Genomic DNA, 18,326 nt, shown 5'->3' on the forward strand with positions numbered 1-18,326 from the left:
TCTCCCTCAGTATTTAAAAGATGTGTAGTTTATTTGTCTCCTCCAATAAAAATGAAAGTAGTAGGCTAAATAGATTTATTCTGAAAGACATTTCCACCATAACTTGAGGCAGAAAAGGCAGATATCGATGCATAAAAATTAGGAAATTAAATGTTTGATGCTTAAAATTTTCTGACGATGGACCCCTGTGACCCCCCCTCCCCCACTTTCAAACTAAACCTCCGCCCCTGTATTTAAATACCTTTACATTTTTTGGCTTGCAAAGAGAGAGAGAGAGAGAGAGAGAGAGAGAGAGAGAGAGAGAGATGATAACAGCTGGATCTTGATCACAGAGTCTCTCACTCCTCCTCCTCCTCTCTCATGTCTCTCTCTTTATTCCCCTTTTCTGATTGCCACTTCTTAACAGCAGATCTGATTTTAATAAGGAAGTTAAAGCTTCGCGGATTGTGATAAACTGCATGTTTTTGCGTTTAAACACCTGTGCGTAAGTGCATCCAAACTATCATTATCCCTTCTATCAACACGGATGTCCAGCTTCAAGGAGAGGATATGTATCAGGGCATAATGACAACCAACCACGGACCCCCCTCCTATGAGGCCGGATTTCTCCACAACGCCTCGACGGGCACCTCTCCGGTTTATGTGCCCACCACCCGGGTCGTCACTCCCATGATCCCGGCGCTGCCGTACCTCCAGACGCCCGGTGCGTCGCAGCAGAGCAGCCCGGTGTCGAGCCACTCTGCCTGGGCGCAGCCGTGCGCCGACTCGGTGCCCTCGTACAACCACTCCCCGGTGTCTCCGCGCTTCGCCTTCTCCACCAGCCCGCCTCTGTCCTCCGGGGTGGCCACGGCCCGGGACACGGCAGCTTCTTACAGCAGCCCGCTAAACATCTCTGCCAACGGGAGGGAGCACTACGGCGCCCGGAGCCTCAGCGGGTCCTATCACAGCCCCTACCCGGCCTACATGAGCCCGAACGTGGGTGGAACGTGGCCGGCGTCCCCCTTTGACAGCCCGGTCCTCCACGGTCTCCAAACCAGCGCTCCTCATGGCACAACACGGCACCCAAACGGTAAGCAAAAATGATTTAGGCTACATCTTTTTAAATGTAGTTATTTTGTAGGCTATGTGTCATGCTGCACTTTTTCGTTTTCTTTTTCACAATAAAAGGTGTTCTGACTTTTTCGAATTTTATCATCCAGACAGAAATGTTGAGAAGGTTAAACTAGCAGCCTCTTAGTCACCAGAAGGAAAATAAGTGCAGATATCGTTGAGAAAAGAGAGAAGCGTGTCTCGTTTATTTATTCATATTTGTCATTGATTAATAAAGAGCATAGCCCAGTTAATGGCTATGAAAACACACATGGACAAGGTGAAAGGTTGCAAGGCCTGATTGAAAAATCAATTCTTTCTTTCTCTGTTTTTTTCTTTCTTTCTTTACAGAACAGGAAAAAATATTGTCTGTTTTGTCTGCACGTATAAAATGATCTTTAAGTAAAACCCATTATATTAAAACGATTTTAGTTAACAGACCACACCAAATACAGATTATTCTGATTTGAATTAGAAAATTAAAACAATTATATTATTATTTATTTCACACAGAAAAATCATAAGTAAACGAATCAGTTAGACGTTCTTGAATTATTGGACAACTTTAAACTGTTTTTAATGTGCATTTATTTATTTATTTATGAATCTATTCATCCTTTTTAGACCTGAAAATAAATGTCAGTCACCGCTCATCCAATTTCTGCAGGGCGAAACCCTCTGATTTAATTTAATTCAAAGCAGTGTACATGCATGGTTTATTTTAGCCTAAGTAATTATATATTTGAGTAAAGCAGAAAGTAAAAACATCAATGCATTTTACAGGCTGCTACGTGAGATCAATCATTACCGTGATGTGGTCATAAATTGACCGCAGACAGTCTGATTTCTGCAGGATTAAAGGCTGAATGTCACCTTCAAAAATCTGTCCGTTTGTTTTTTTTTAAGTTACACAATATCGGCAATGTATTTTCACGACAGCTAATGTAATAATGGAGAGCAATTCATTTTTATGTTATGCTACTTTTAGTCCCAGCAGTAATCCTGCATATCGTTTGAACTTGCTGCCTGCTTCACTGTATCGCTGCATTATTTTTGTAGTTAACACACGTTCAGTTATAATACTTTTTAAAATCCACATTTACAGTTCCATGTATATTCAAGTGACTTTTTATACGTATAAATGATAAAGAGTCCTGGATTGAAGTTATGGTTTATTTTGTATTGATAAAAAAAATAATCTGAGAAGGATTTTAAATCCACATTGTATGATGATTTACTTTATCAGTTAAATTAAACGAGGTCAGACTGAGTATTAATAGAAATTAATGACGTTTAATTAAGGCTGCTACTAACAACTTTTTTCATTATCAGTAAATTTACTGTTGATTTTTTAAAATACAATTGATCATTTCATACTTTAGTCCATGCAATGCTTAACACAATTTCCCTGAGAACAACGTGACATCTTCAATTTACTTCTTTTGTCCAACTAACAGTCAAAAGACTCTTTATTTATGATCATAAATGACAAATAAGCAGCAAATTCTAACTTTTAATAAGCTAAAAACAGCAAATGTTTGACATTTGTGCTTGAAAATTGTCTGAAACAGTTAATCGATTTTCAAAAAGACAGTTGGTAATTTTTTTCTTTTGATCAATTAATCAACTAATCATGTCAACTCTACATTTAATACTGAGATTGACTGTTTTTAATAGATATCAACCGTCAACAAATTAACACATTGTAAACATGTCTGTTTATTTTTATGAATAGAAACATAGTCAACATTATTGCAGTGAAAGAAATTCATATTTAACTGAAGCTGAATTTATAACAGTTTATGGGTATTGTGGTTTATGAGTTGTGTTTATGTGGCCTGTAGATGAACTCAGGTTTCCCATAAATATAATAATAATAATAATAATAATAATAATAATAATAAATGTTAGGAGTATATATAACCTCAGCAGCTGACTTCAGCTTTAAGTCTCCATGCTGCTTGATGTGAATCGGGCCTATAGCTGCAGGCTGCAGGTTGCACTCTGGACCAAAATATTGCAACATATCGATTTTGCTTAGGTTGTCAAATTTTTGATGACTGCAACTTGCACCTTGTGTACTACTCAGAGTTGTATTTATTTGACCCTTGGGGTTTTTTTTTTTTTATCATATTATCTGCATTTTGTGCAAGGTGCTGATGGGCATCTATTCATTCATAAATTCATGACTACAATCCCATTTCATTATCATGTAATTTACAATCTGATGATCATTAGACATATCACTTAGTAGGTATATTATTGGTAGTTTTATCAAATTAATAGCAGTTTAACAGCTGATTATTTACTCATTTAAAAATATCAGTTACTCCTTCTGTCTAACTTAAAATAAAAAGACCAAATGTTCCCATCTATAAGGCTCTTTTAAGTGTTTGATGAAGAAAGAAGCAGATGAGCTGCACAACAGTGTGACAGATAACAACATTGATCCTCACTGACCTCTTCATGATTGTAATCAGTAGACTGTTTACTCACTGCTGTTCTTTACAGGTGTTTCAGTGAGCGGCTTCACCTCATTGTTTTACAATCACATCAAATGAAATCAAATCTGAGTGTTTGATGAAATGGCATTCAGTCGAGCTCTAAGAGTATCTATTGTTCTGTTGGTGAAAAGCAGAAAAGGGAAACTCCCTCAGCTGTGAAGTGACTTTTCTCTACAGTCAATAAAAGAAGAAATAAATCACAGTGAGAATTATTTTCATGATCACTGTCAGCATTGCTTTACCAAGGAACTTGGATTTGTTCAAATATTTGTGGAATATGTCAGATCTTTTTTTTTTTTTTTAATTTAGGCCTGTGTCTCATTTACAATTTGTTATTATAAATGGCTTATAAACATATGTGTTACAGCTGTTTTAGCAAAAAAAAGAAAACAAAGAAAAAAAAGAGAAAAACAAGAGTCTAATCAGATGTTTATCACATTTTGCCCTGAAAGGGTAATTCTTTCGTGAACTGATCTTTAAAACATATTTTATGTAAACAACTACACCATTCCATTTTTTCATTATATGTTTCTGGAATATTATCACTATTTTAGATTATAAGATATTATATCTATAGTACCACAAAAGGACCTTGGTGAAAGTTAAACATGTCTCTGTCACATATGAGGAGCTTGTGCCTCTGCCTGGAATATAAAATAAAAAGTCAACTAATAACCTAAACAGTTCAATATTCTCTCTTTACACTGTTTCATGTTTGCAACTAATACACAATATTTTTCCAGTTTACTCCACATTCGACTGGATACAAATTTGAAAAAAAACTGTAAAGTAAAATCTAAAAAGCGCTGAGTGTAAAATACATACAATATCCAAAGAACAATAAGATTAAGTGCAAGTAGCATTACCCTGCTGTAAAAATACTCCATTATAAGTAAAACTCTCATACTGTAAATATTATTTCAATAAAAGTATGTATTCCATAGTATCGAAAGTATAAATACTTATCAAAGGCTCCTGCGAGCAGAGAGATGAATGACTGAACCGACATACTGGGCACAGGCCCAGGGGCCCCAAGTGTCGGGGGCCCCACTGGCTAAATTAACACAACCACAAAGAGACAAAAAAAAATGCAAAATGATGAAACTATAAAGAGTCACAAATTAACAAAACCAGCACAAGATCTATGTGTCTTGCCTCTAGAGGCCTTTTTGTGGGGTCCTTACCCGTACCCAGGGGCCCATTATCTCATGATACACCCATGCTTGTGCATGTTACTGATATATTTAATATCATTAGAATCATGGTTATTTTTAAACAGAAAACTCTGTTAAATAAATGTAGTGAAGTTAAAGACTTAATATTTTTGTAAATGTAATGTTGCATAAAATGAAAATACCCAAGTTAAGAAAAAGTACTTCAAGTAAAGTACTTGAATAAATGCATTAGGTCACTTTCCATTACTATGAGAGACCCCTCAATTATCATTATATACTGTAGACTTTTTTGTGTCATTATTTCATGTAACATCTGTTGATTAACTAGATACATTATTTAAAAAAATACATATTAGTGACCACAGCAATCAGACTGAGTAAAAAGCTCCAATATTCCCACCTGAAACTTTGTGAATTTAAAGTACAATGTCTCAGAAAAATTATTGACGAAAATGAACGTACTGTACATTGTACTCAGATAAAGCTGAGTAATTCAACTTCATTACTTTCACTAATTGCCTCTGTATTCCCTCATTTACTGCCACCACTGTGACAAATGAAAAAAACATTTAAACCTTGCACAGACAGTCAGTCCTCACATAATGTCACAGTCTTGTTCACCTTTGTCCCCTTAAGGCGTCGGTGTCTCCAGATAAAGACACACGCTGACATTTACACAGCGGAAAAAATAAACCTCCACATATATAGATGTGGACACTGTAGTGTTTCTTTTGTGTATTGTCTTGTGTGTGCTGTGTTGGCTACAATGGCCGCCTGGCTCAAGGTTAGCTCGCCCTGCTGTCTCTGTTTTGCTCTCAGCCTTGGAGGAGGCCTGAAAATGTATCAGTCGGGCTCTGCAGCGAGGGAGGAGCAGATGGAGGCCAGATTTATACTATCTGAGGAAAAATAATTATGCACAGTGGTGCATGAAGTTTAAAACAGCACCACGTTCTGATTTTTTTTTTTTTTTACAGTTAACATGTTGGTGTTTTGCATATCTCCTCAATATATTGTCAGCATAAACTCACAAAGCTCTTATTATAAGCTGTCACTATCACATCACAGACTGATGCCTCCTTCACCTGAATGTCTGAGTGGATCTCTGTTAGATGAGAGTGTGACGATTATGAGATGCTAACTGAAGGAGAGGGAGAAAGAGACGTGATTGACACACTGAGAGTTTCTGTTTGGACATGATGGAGCTCTATTCTGACTCTATTTCCAGCCAAATGCTCATCTCAGGGGGAGCTGAGAGATAAGGAGGGATTTCTGGCTGCTGCTGTTGTGAGGTCCTGTAAGATTGCGCCTCCTGCTGGTGGAGAGATGCTACTGCATTTCATAGCAAGGGTTTAACCCTTTGAAACCTGAGCTAGTTGAATTAAATTCTTAAAAAAAAAAAAAAAAGCAACTTAACAAGACATGGCCTAAAAATCTGCAAAATAATAGTAAAAAAGTTTAAAAGAAAAGAAAAATTGATTTATTAAATTTATTGTTATTGTTATCATTTTTATTATTATACAAGTACCATTACCAAAACCTATGGCTATGCTTAAAACACTATTGGTAAAACAAAGACAAGAAAACAAACAAATTGCAGTAGCTTCACTTTGTCCAGGACACATATTTTTGTTAATCCACCAGAGTCTGAGTGCTGAAGAATTTATTCTTACCCCAAAACTAACCATTCATTTATCAGTTTCTCACCCATGTTACGCTGAATTCATGAAAAAAACAACCTTCACGTGCCTTCACGGTGACTGAACAATACAAATATGGAGACAGTTATTGATGAATTGAAGTCATAGGTGTCCACCTTTAACAACAGCAAAACCATATCAAAAAATCTCACACAACTCCTGCAGTATATTCCAACTCTTATTTATCCACTCATATGCTCAGTGCTTCCCAAACAAAAGCAATTTTGCTAAAATTGTGATATCTAAAGCAGTTGCACCACTCTTGTGCATGGACAAGTATATATATATATATATATATATATATATATTTGTTAATTTGTGTTTTGCAGAAGCCCCTTGCATTACTAAAATAATGCAGAAGACAGACTTTTGGATTGTATCTTGAGCCAGAGAGGGTTGGTGGCAAGCAGGAGTGGGAGGTTAGGTATAGGCAAAAAAAATACATTGCTAATGTCTCCAAAAGCCACCTAACTTTGATGAGAAACACAGCCAGACAGGCAGCAGCATATTGCTTAAATACACCTGGCTTTCAGTGCAACAAACGTTGCTCTCAACACTGCTCTCCCCTCCTGCCCACTGTGAACAGAGTTTACACTGGAGCTGGTGGAAAGCTGTGTGCATTGCACACAGATGCTACATGGTGCCCCGTCATCTTTGACCCTGTGAGTGCAACCAGGTTGGAGAATACAGCTGGATAAATGAGACTTGGATTATAGTGCAGGAGTTGAGAGCTTGTAAACAGATGTTTTGATATAGTTTTGCTGTTGCGAAATGCGGTTCCCTTTTTCTTCAGTTCAAGATTTGTTTTTATTCTTTGTTCACTGGAGGCATGTGAGAAAAGCAAAGTCATTGTAACAGGGTGAGTTATTGATGTACATATTATCATTTTACGGCTTAAGTATTCCTTAAAAAAACAGTTTTTACAGAAACAAAGTACTGTTTGATTCAGATGAGGCTTCTGGGAAAAGAAAAACAAATGTTTTAGCTTATCATATTTCTTTTTTCCCCATCAGACCTGTTTGATGACTTTGTTGAGGGGCGAGAGTGTGTGAACTGTGGGGCGATGTCAACCCCCCTCTGGAGGCGGGATGGTACCGGCCACTACCTGTGCAATGCCTGCGGACTGTACCACAAGATGAACGGCATCAACAGACCTCTTATCAAACCTCAAAGACGGCTGGTGGGTGAAAGTAGAGCATCTCTGTACTCTGAATCATACAGTGAAGTCACACAGTCACAGTGGCTTCAGCCTGCAGCAGAGTGGAGATATACTTGTCTATTTGTAACTAAAACATGAACAAATCATTTTCTCTTGACATATTGTATTTTATATTCTGCAGTCTGCCTCGAGGAGGGTGGGCCTGTCTTGCTCCAACTGTCACACCACCCTCACCACCCTGTGGCGACGAAACGCAGAGGGAGAGCCAGTCTGCAACGCCTGCGGCCTCTACATGAAACTCCACGGGGTGAGAGAGAAAGAAGGGAGACGGGAAGGAAGAGCAAGTGCATCTGACACTGCTGAAATTTTGCATATGTTCAGTAGTGGAAGTTAATTGGCATAAGTACTCAAGGGCAGTTTTGACATATTTGTCCTTTACTGAGTATTGCCATTTTATGCAACTTCATAATTCTACACTTCATTTCTTGTGTTTTATTTCAAACTTTGTTTATTGATTTTCCACATAATCACAAAGCAACAGTTATAGTCATTTGTTCAATAAACAATTATTATTGTGTTAATGAACTGTTTATGAATTGAACCCAAAATTTTAAGGCAGGAGGTCACAATCACATTCGCTGTGTAGGTAAAAAATAAGAAGTAAATACAGAAAGGCCTTCAGTGCTACTGGATGAGCTGAACTGGCCTTAATAACTAACCATGTTGAAAGAGCCTCAATATCCTTATATTGAAGCCAGTAATTTAAGTTTCTTGTATTTGTTGCTCAATAGTAAAACTAGAATATTCGGTAATGTCATTCCTCCCCAATTTCTTGGGCCTCTGTAAAATCTGACATCGTAACCTATAGGGGTCTTCTTACTCCAAACAAATTCCAAGATGAGACTACCTACTTTGCGGAAAAAGGAGAGGGGAAGAAAGATTGGCAGGCAATGACACAAATATGAAAAACTACATATATATGTTTTTTCCTTTTCACCCAAGTCTTGACCTCACCTTGCTAACAACATTTTCTGACAAGCCTCCACGGACGTTACACTTATAATATGTCAGTCTGCTATTAGTTGACTAAGTGCAATTACTTTGTCCTGGTGTCTTGACAGGTACCACGACCCCTCGCAATGAAGAAAGAGGGCATCCAGACCCGCAAACGTAAACCTAAGAACCTCAACAAGTCCCAAACTGGTGAGTCTGGTGAGACTGGTAAGTTAAGCAGGAGCTTATCAAAGACTTATTAACTTGGCTCTGTGACATACTGTCCATGAATGTGTAATGACTTCAGTTCTGGTGCTCCACAGGGACCCCTGGCAGTGAGGGGACTCCTGTCACACCAAGCAGCACTCCCCGGGCCTCCACCACCACAGAGGAGCCTCGCCAGATAAAGACAGAGCCGGACACTCACAGCTTGTACACACACCACAGCGCACATGCACAGGTTGGATGCCTTTTCAGTCGACTTTCAGAGAGTTCTACATTCAGAATGAGTTTTTTGTTGTGATGAAAAAACAGGTGAATTAAAATCAGTATAAAAAGCCCAGAAAATGGTATCCCCTTTAAGTGTCCTTACCCACCAAAAGTTTAAAGCCCGGGACTCCTAACCAGTCTGACAAAACTGAGGAAGCCTCTTGGATCAGAAACGTCAAGAAACTCAAGCAAGTCCATTTGCATACGATATAGCACTTAGAATCACCTGAAGAAGCAGACAACAGTTAAACTAATGTTTAGATATGATTATTATATTCCATATTAATCCATATTATATTCTGTACTATGGATTCTTATGTTGTACTTATAATATTGATATTTTTTTCACATGCCAAATACTTAGCCCAGCCACCAGAGGAAAATGTTGGCATTGTACGTTTCTGCAACCCAAGTATACATTATATTTACATGTTTCATAAATATTAATGTGGAAGGGATGGTGGATGGCTTATCAAACTTAGATTTTTTAAGGGGCCCATGGCTTGTTTCCCCACTGTCCACAAACCTGGTTGTTTTTTAGTAACCCACTGCTGTTTTTCTGGCAAGGATAGTGCTTTAAAAAGTGGTTGTTTTTTTTTTATAGATATTGCAGTGTTTCCTGCAGGGATTGTGCCCAATAACGGGGTTTTTGTAAGCCAGAACATGATATTTTCCAAACCATAAACAACTGGTTTTAGTGCCTAAATATTACCACACATTAACCACAGCATTATGTTGAAACATTAAATCTACCTGCTACATAATAACATGCAAATGTAGTGTATCTGTTGTTGCAGAGACATACAATGCTGACATTTTGCCTGGTGATTGGGTTGCAAATAAAAGGACAAGATAAGATTTTAATGATGTCAACATAAATGAAATGAACAACCATACAGATTACATAACAAATTCCCACATTGGGCTTCTCATCATGACCTTCTGTATTCCTCTAGATTTCATCTCTGCCTGCCTACATGGCAACTCAAGGTGGGGCCATTCCTCTCAAGATGTCCCCTGGGGGCCACAGTGGGTCATCTGGCTCCAAAGCTGAGCCTTGGAGCAACCTAATCCTGGCCTAGAAGACCTACAACCAACATCTCAGACGAAACTTTCTATAGCAGTTAAGCTCTCCTTAGAGACAGAAAGCAGACTGCTGCTCTGGATGCAGATGTTCCTGCAGCCTACACACCATACAGTGCCTTCAGTGCAACACTAGGGGACACATACTGTATGTATGTGGGAGCCACCAAAGAAATGGAGACCTTAAACAGAACTGTGCATTCAATCACAGCAATCAAGGACTGAATGGAGTTTGTTAAAGTGCAGCACTGTGATTAGACACACACAGTAATGCTCAATATGAAAAACTGCAACAAGTGGAAAAACTTCTTTTGTCATTCATCTTTTCTGTCATGCCAGTGCAGATGCATTAAGTGACAAATACTGTAACATGAACCAGTAACAAATAACAGTAATAGTCAGACTTTAAGTCTTTGATTTTTTAAAAAATGTAGTTATAATTTTCTTAATTTTCACATTATTGGACAATTTGCCATAAAATAGACACTCATAACATGTAAAGAATCCCAACAGCAAATCTTAATGTCAAAAGTAACACCATTAAGGAGTTGCAAGGGTACTTAAAAGGTCAGTTCACATTAATAAGAAAAACAGCAACTATATATCTTCACACTCATGATGATATCTACTGGCAGATATCACATATCAGTGCAACAGAGGTAAATGAAAATTATATTTCTAACACTCAAAAGCCTTGTGTCTTTACAGAGCAAACAATGTGCCAATTACTTAGTAATCCACAGATGACAAATTTCAGTATTTTGCATGTTTGGTTAACCTGTTCTCACTCCTAGATCGATCGATTTATTTTGAAGAGAGGTACCAGCCTGATCTCATTCCCACATTATCAAATACCAACACTTATCATGAATTCATGAATTGGGAATGACAACAGGTGTAGGTTGGTGGATAATTCAAACTGTTAAAAGGTGACGAGGTCTGTGGATTATTCAGAGTATGCGGTAAAGCACTTTGCTATTGAGTTTTTCTCAAACATCCAGTTATCTTAGTTTAAATAGTGCGGCTCGGTCTCTTTAGATGATAAAACCATCTGGAAAGCAAATCACCAGTAGGGGTAAATGTAAAAGAATATGAATATGATTTTTCATTTGGGTGAACTGACCCTTTAAAGATATCCAAATATTGACACTCACTGATCACAGTCATTTATATATGATACCTATGATCGTAATGCCCAGTTGGAAATTCACAGTATATCTAATCTGACTAAGACAAGCTAATCAGGAGCTTTTATCATAAACTGAATCGTTTAAGACATCCATCACTCCTCAACACCAGAGAAACTATGACCTTTAGTAAACATGATCTCCCATTCAGTGCAATAAAACAGCTCCCTGCTGGCTTTTTCATTTAAAGTGTAAAAAATGCATGTTAGTATTGACACCTGTACATATATATACACTGTACATAAAAACACATGAAAATCTGCTAATGCAGCAAGCAGGTTGCATTTGATGAATGCAGATGGAAGTAATGGCACATTGCTCCCTCTGCTGACACAAGTGCAGATGTGCATCTACAAGAAAACTTAAAAAGTGCCTTTCATCCTGCTAGTATTTATTATTAAAGACACAACCCCAAACTACACAATCATCTAACTATCATCTGTCACCTAAAGGTTGTTTGATAAATGATGAAATGTGTATTGTATCAAGAATGTACAGTTTGTTAGTGATACTTAATGCTTTAATTTGCTTGTGACAAGCATGGGGGGACAACGTGTGTAAATGTGGGATAATTACCAACAAATATATGAGCATATATGTAAAAACTCCACTCCAGTATAATTATAATACACCATTTGTGTTATATTGTTAAGTAAAGACACAGCAAGAGGTGGACATGTGGACTTTTTCAGTGTGCACTAACACTACCTGACGCCCGTCCTCTGTGTGCAACTGTAGCTCTGCTGAGGAAACTAATAAAGTCAAAGCAATCTGACATAATGCAAATAGTATGTGTGATGTTACGCTTGCGTGTCAATCATTCAAACGCATGCCAATCATGTACTTCCTCATAATCTAGGAGCCTCTGCTGAAAACTGTATCCTTCCAATTTGTAAGTACTCTTTTGTGAATGCTACAATGTCTTTGATAAAAAGCTGAACGGTATATTGATTGAAGTATTCTGACAGCTTCTCCCTGATGAATTTGGCATATTTCTCCTTTATCATATCCTTCCAAGACTCATGAAATGTTAGTCTTATTTCATCCTGCATGGCATCTGGTACTTGTGAGTTAAAAATGTAATCAAATGCAAACGCACGTCCTCTTTCTAAATACTCGTCGAAACTTCCGTTTTTTTCTGAAAGCAGAACTTGTGCAGCTTCGATGATTGTGTTAGCCTCCTGCATGAAGACTTTTTTCTCCTCTTCTGGCTTGCTTTCAAAAACATTATGCATGCCTTTAAAGTAACTCTTCCAGTCTTGACCCTGCATAACATTTATCAAAGTAAAACCTGCAGACTTCAGGAGGCCTTTAACAGCAGAGAACAGAGTTTTACATAAAGGGTTAGGATCAGTCTTCATGGCCGCTTTCACATAGCTCTCATAGTCCTTAGTTTGGTCTACACACTCCACTTGGCTGTAGTTAATATCCCCAAACAGAGTTTCTTTAGTTCCCTTGAAGCCCCAACATTTCACATAACCAATATGAGTCTTTACTCCATACATGCTCCACCACTGCTGAGCTTTTTGAACAAGGTTCAGCATACATGGATCTGTGTTTCTCGCCAAACAGGGGCTGTTCCTGGTAAAAACATACACCCTCCAGTCTTCTGCGGCAGCTTCTGACTCCAGAAGTTCCTGAGTTTGTTTAACTATGAAGTCCTCGCTGTGTACCTTGCTGATGTAATTAGGATAATAAGGTCCATACATGACAATTTCCTCCTGTTTCTCAATAACGGCCCACGAATGCTGCTTATCTTCTGTGCCACTTTCCTCGGTAACATAACAGTGAAACTCCAAAAATTTCTTGTTGACTGAGTCATTGAGTAAAATGTCATCATTGGCTTGTCTGAACTTGAGATGCTCCAATACTTTATTCACAGAGGATTGTGTGTCAGCCCAGGACGATATTCGTTCAAAGAAACCATCAGTGTCATTCAGGTGTTTGGTCACACAGGCTACAGGTGTGCAGGGGCGACGACAGCTCGTCCTGTAGCACAAAGATATTTCATGGTAAGGCAGAAAAGTTTGGTTGAGTAATGTGAAAACACCATAGTCACTGGAAAATGGGTGTCTAAAATGTAAATATTAACTAAAACTATATTTATTCCTATTTTTGACACTTCTATGCATAAGTCTAAATTGTCCTATGATAAAAATTGTGTTGTCACATTACTTTTTTAACAAATAGTTTGACATTTACACTGATTTGCTTTCTTGCAGAGATAGATGAGAAAAAAGAATCCACTTTCATGTCTATCACAACATGTCTGTCCATTTAACATGAATCTACACCCAGCATCTGGTTAGCGTAGCTTAGCATTAAGACGGGAAACATGGGGGTTACAGCTAATCCTACCAGTAACCCAAAACACCTTAAAATTCAAAGTTTATGTTTTGTTTGTTCAACTGCTACATATGTTAAAATGCAAAAAATTGGACCATGCAAGGCAAAAGCAAAAAACAACAACATCCAGAAACGCTGCAGACTTCTCTTCTCAGAGCTCATCTAAGACACTTTTAACACAAAGTGGAAACGTGTGCTGTGGTCTGACAAGTCCACAATTCAAATTGTTTTTGAAAATATTGGACATCATGTCCTCAAAGCTAAAGACAGAAAGGAACATCTAGATTGTTACTAACTCTATGTTTAAAACCATATCTGTGATGGTATGGGGTGTATTCATGTCTTGCACATTTGTGAAGATTTGTTAATGCCGAAAGGTATGTACAGAATTTGAAGCAACAGATCCTTTTTCAGGAGCGTCCTTGCTTATTTCAAGAACGAAATACCACGCTGCATTCTGCAAGTGTTACAACAGCCTGGCTTCATAGTAAAAATGTACGAGTACTAGACCGGCCAGCTTGCAACCCAGATCTGTCTCCCACTGAAAATGTGTGGTGTGTTACGAAATGCAAAACATGACAAGCAGCTAAAGTCATAAATCAAGCAAGAAATGGAAATAATTTTACTTTCAAAACTTGAACAATAAGTGTCCTCAGTTTCCTCACTTTCTAAAAGAAAAGGTGATTTCACACAGTGGTAAACATGCATCTGTCCTAACTTTTATTAAACATGTTGCAGACATCAATTTCAGAATTAGAGTATATTTACCAAAAAATAAATAAATAAATAAAATCAGTTTGAACACTAAATACCTTGTCTTTGTACTGCATTCAACTGAATAAGGGTCTAAATAAAATGCATAAACTTATTTTCTTGTGTATGATTTGCTCTGGAGGTACTTCAATCCTTGATTTAAACGTTTCTTTTGTTTGAGGACAAATCGCCAATAAATGTGGGATATAAAGTATATTGGAAATATGTGTAAGAAAAAGTTCAGAGGCATGGTTATGTGTGAGAATACACTTGTGAAACACTGATATATATCATATGAAGCATATAATACATAAAATGTTACCCTGACACTTTTGCAGCAATACTAATACAAACAGGAAGTGAAAATGTGACACCTGAAACACTCTCTGTCCTAAAACAACCCGAGTGCATAAATAAACCTGTGACTTTTCCTGTTGCAACATATTATTTCAAGACCCATATCAACTGTAAATATACTGCATCTCTTCTTCAGTCATACACACCTTAGTCTGGCATGTTTTGTGTCTCTGTCACTCTCATATCTGTCCAGCAGAGTTTTCAGACTGGCCAAACATTTCTTTTTGCAAAGCTGAGGCTTCTTTTTATATCCATCAAACAGAGGTCGCTTACGGCTCAACCTGGATTTAAAAAAAAAACAAAAAAAACCAGCTGATTAACATGTAGGATTTGAAGCAGTGTTCGCACAGAAAAGTGGCTGTTAAAAATGAACCAACTAAGCTTTGTGGGATATCTTAAGACAGCATTAGTTAATGTTCTTGCTGGAAGAATAAATGAATCTAAGAACCTATGCAATGGTTCAACTACTTCAGCAAAGAAAAAGGTCAAAGAAAAGTCAAACACATATCAAGATACGTGTTCGACAATCTTTTACCTCTCAAGTCATAGAGAGATTTGAGTTTACTTACATTGGAAGTTCCTTCCAGACTCCTGTGCCGTACTTCAGGAATCATTCAATCAAAATGTGTCCTGTTATTTTTCTTGTAGGGTCAGTCATGTATAAAATGCCGTAGTTGTCCTCTGATTCAAGAGAAACAGCTCTGACAAACAAAGTGTCGCAAGCGAACGGTTAGAGTCCCAACATATTTACTTTGACGACTGGTTTATAGCTTGTGTCTTTCAGCACTGGGCTCCTCCTTTTCATGCTCACGGCCATATAGATATTACTTTTCCTGCACAATGTTGATATATTGCCTCTTTCAGTGAAGCATGTTTGTGTCATCAACCGTCTTGTGGCATCCTCAGTTATCCTTTTTTTCCAGCTTGGCAAGTTTACAGAGGTTTGCAGAGGATATTGATTAAAGTTTACTTTTCATCTGAAGGGTAAGACTTAAAGTTTTGCTTTACAATGCCAAAAAAGTAGTAGAAAAATGTATACAAAAAAAAAAGGTGCTTGTGGTTCTTTTTAATTGTCAGGTGTTTAATGAAAACTTCAAAGTGGCACATGTGCCAAAGGTTGGCTGCAGTTCAGAGCTGCGTGCCCTTGAGCAAAACAAATTAAATCATAATTGCACAATTAGTCCTCGGTTCACATGGCTGAAACAGTCGGTCTATGATCCCAAAAAATGTGTGTTCATGTTTAACATGGCAAAAGTGGCAATACACAAGAAAGCAAGAAGCAATTCTTTAGTTGTGAATCATTTAAAAGCTCATTCATTGATGTGTTTGTTGTATAAAACTGGAGTTAAAATACTGTCTGTCCAGCATTGCCTGAGGGACAAAAAAACAAAGGCACACAGCATACGGTATAATTTAGAGTAAAAAGAAAGCAATCTATTATCTATTGTTTTGATGATACAGACATCATCAAAAAGACCATGGAGGTCTTACGCCATTGGCTATCTCTGCATTTGCATATTTGTACATGCACACCATCAACTACAACATAGCAGACAGCGAGGACACTAATCTCCTTTGTGCTTTCTTGTGGTTTCTGATTGACTTGAACATGCACAGGCGGTGCCGCCATAAAACAAAGGCACTCCAAGCACTTATGAGGAAACTGTTGCTACAAACCACAGAAGCATGCGGAGTAACACGTTAGACAAGATCTGGGTGGTACTGAGTCGCTGGTTTCTGACAGATTAGATAATCTGGGTGTGTTAAAGTCATGGTTGGTTTCAGAAATTAAATGTTACAATGCAGAGTGGGCTATTAAAATCAAATCTTTTTTTATAACATATGTACACTATATGTGCACTGATTGTAACCTATATGCCAGTATCTGGCCAAACAAGTCAGGTCAAAGCCAGTTCTGCCATCAGACTTTTAAATCTTGCTTACAGCTGTAACTGATGGTCATATGATTTATATATATATATATATATATTTATATATATATACACACAACATATCATTGTTTGTCCTTCTATGTATGCATTTTTTTTCATATCATATCATATCATATCATATCATATCATATCATATCATATCATATGCTCACACGAACCATTTGCTGAGGTGGTCTGGGACACATTTGAACACATTTTTTTGTGTAATTGGGAGCATCCCTGACAAGGACTACATCATCAGTGCAGGACATCGTGGTTGTTTTGGAGACTGTGTGCTCACGCTCTTTGACTTACCCATTTTATGTTGAAATGGATGAACTGTTGCTTTACCGTCCATTGTTTTGCCCACTGAAGAAGACGTGTTGCATTCTGTTGATGGTGATATCTCCGGCTGCACTGACACAACAACTAATGAGACAAGTGAGCATGCTACTGAGCAGCTAGCAAAAGTGTGGCCATAATAACTGTGTGTGGGTAACGCAATCTGAACACGGGGTCAACCTGAGATGCATGATAGGCACAAACAGCGGTGTGTCTTCACTGTTTTCTTCACAGTAACTGGAAAGCATGTTGATTCCAGGTCTAAACAGGCTCACTGTCATGCCTCACTAGGACACTTTAATGCAACCAAGCCATCATTAATGTGATTAGTTGCACCTGTGTTGCTGCTCATACAATGACAAGTCAAAAGTGTGCTGTGAGGCCTCCCTGAATTGTGTGCTTCTGTGTGTTTTCATTCTATATTTGTTATGAAAGAGTCTTCAAGTATCTGGAAAAGCATCCAGGTTCTCACCAGGATGCGTGTATTCAATTTTATCAGTTTGTTTGTTAAGATGACCCAATATTTTTTGGCTATTTTCAGCCAGTTCTTAATCACTGGCCTTTGGTTATATACATATGTGCACTGTCTCACTATTGTTCCCTCTTACTATGTAGGTGTTTGTGTGTACTGATAGCTACAAGCTGTATTATTCTACACTTACATATGTCAATATTTAAAGTATTTTATCACCATCTGCAAATGTGTGCATCTATGTGTGAAACTGTTAGAGAGAAAGTCATGAGAGAGAGAGCTATGTGGTCTGTGTATGCTTTCCATGCTTGGACGGTGGATCTTGGATGTCCTCCACTGACTTGTTGATGGGCTGCAGTGAAGCAGCTAAGCTGAACTCAGACTCAGCAGGCTTTATTTCACATAGCTGTGTATGAGCTGGAACACCTACTGCGGCCTCATTTTGTCATCTTGTCTTTTAATTATAAAATCCTAGTATCCTTCCCCTTATTTGTGACTATTTTACAGTAATATACAATCTTTAATTTATCTTTTTAATTTATCACTTTTATTAAATATATTATTTAAGACATATTATTATTATTATGATATATTATTATTATATGTATTTATTTATAAATATTTTCAAAATACATGATTTATACAGTGTAGTTTAGTATTTCTTATTTAGCAACTTTTATTTTTGTTTATTTTTGTGTCCCAAGATGTTATAATATAGCCTAGCACTCCATTTTTATTAAGTTATCTAT

General features: G+C 37.6%; 1 protein-coding gene and 1 pseudogene across 3 annotated transcripts; one reads left to right on the plus strand and one right to left on the minus strand.

Moving 5' to 3' along the window:
- The first annotated feature begins 334 nt into the window (after positions 1 to 334).
- On the plus strand, positions 335 to 12,156 carry gata4 (GATA binding protein 4). Of its 2 annotated transcripts, none has more exons than XM_042503824.2 (6): positions 335 to 1,069; positions 7,479 to 7,645; positions 7,806 to 7,931; positions 8,746 to 8,845; positions 8,941 to 9,077; positions 10,063 to 12,156. In XM_042503824.2, exons 1-6 carry the CDS (start codon positions 550 to 552, stop codon positions 10,186 to 10,188), a joined length of 1,176 nt encoding a protein of 391 aa, XP_042359758.1. In that variant the 5' UTR covers positions 335 to 549; the 3' UTR covers positions 10,189 to 12,156. The 2 variants fall into 2 exon arrangements, with proteins under 2 accessions (XP_042359758.1, XP_042359760.1); XM_042503826.2 differs by having other exon boundaries at positions 336 to 1,069; positions 8,746 to 8,827.
- Positions 12,157 to 12,208: 52 nt separating this feature from the next.
- On the minus strand, positions 12,209 to 15,446 carry LOC121955752 (uncharacterized; annotated as a pseudogene). The gene is made up of 3 exons (XR_015779112.1): positions 15,402 to 15,446; positions 14,979 to 15,113; positions 12,209 to 13,365 (listed from the first exon to the last, which is right to left on the minus strand). The product of XR_015779112.1 is annotated as an uncharacterized LOC121955752 (transcript).
- Positions 15,447 to 18,326: the final 2,880 nt, after the last annotated feature.

This window comes from Plectropomus leopardus, chromosome 16 (genome assembly GCF_026936395.1).
Source record: "Plectropomus leopardus strain MGB_pleo_1.0 chromosome 16, ASM2693639v1, whole genome shotgun sequence".
Classification (NCBI taxonomy): Eukaryota; Metazoa; Chordata; class Actinopteri; order Perciformes; family Serranidae; genus Plectropomus; species Plectropomus leopardus.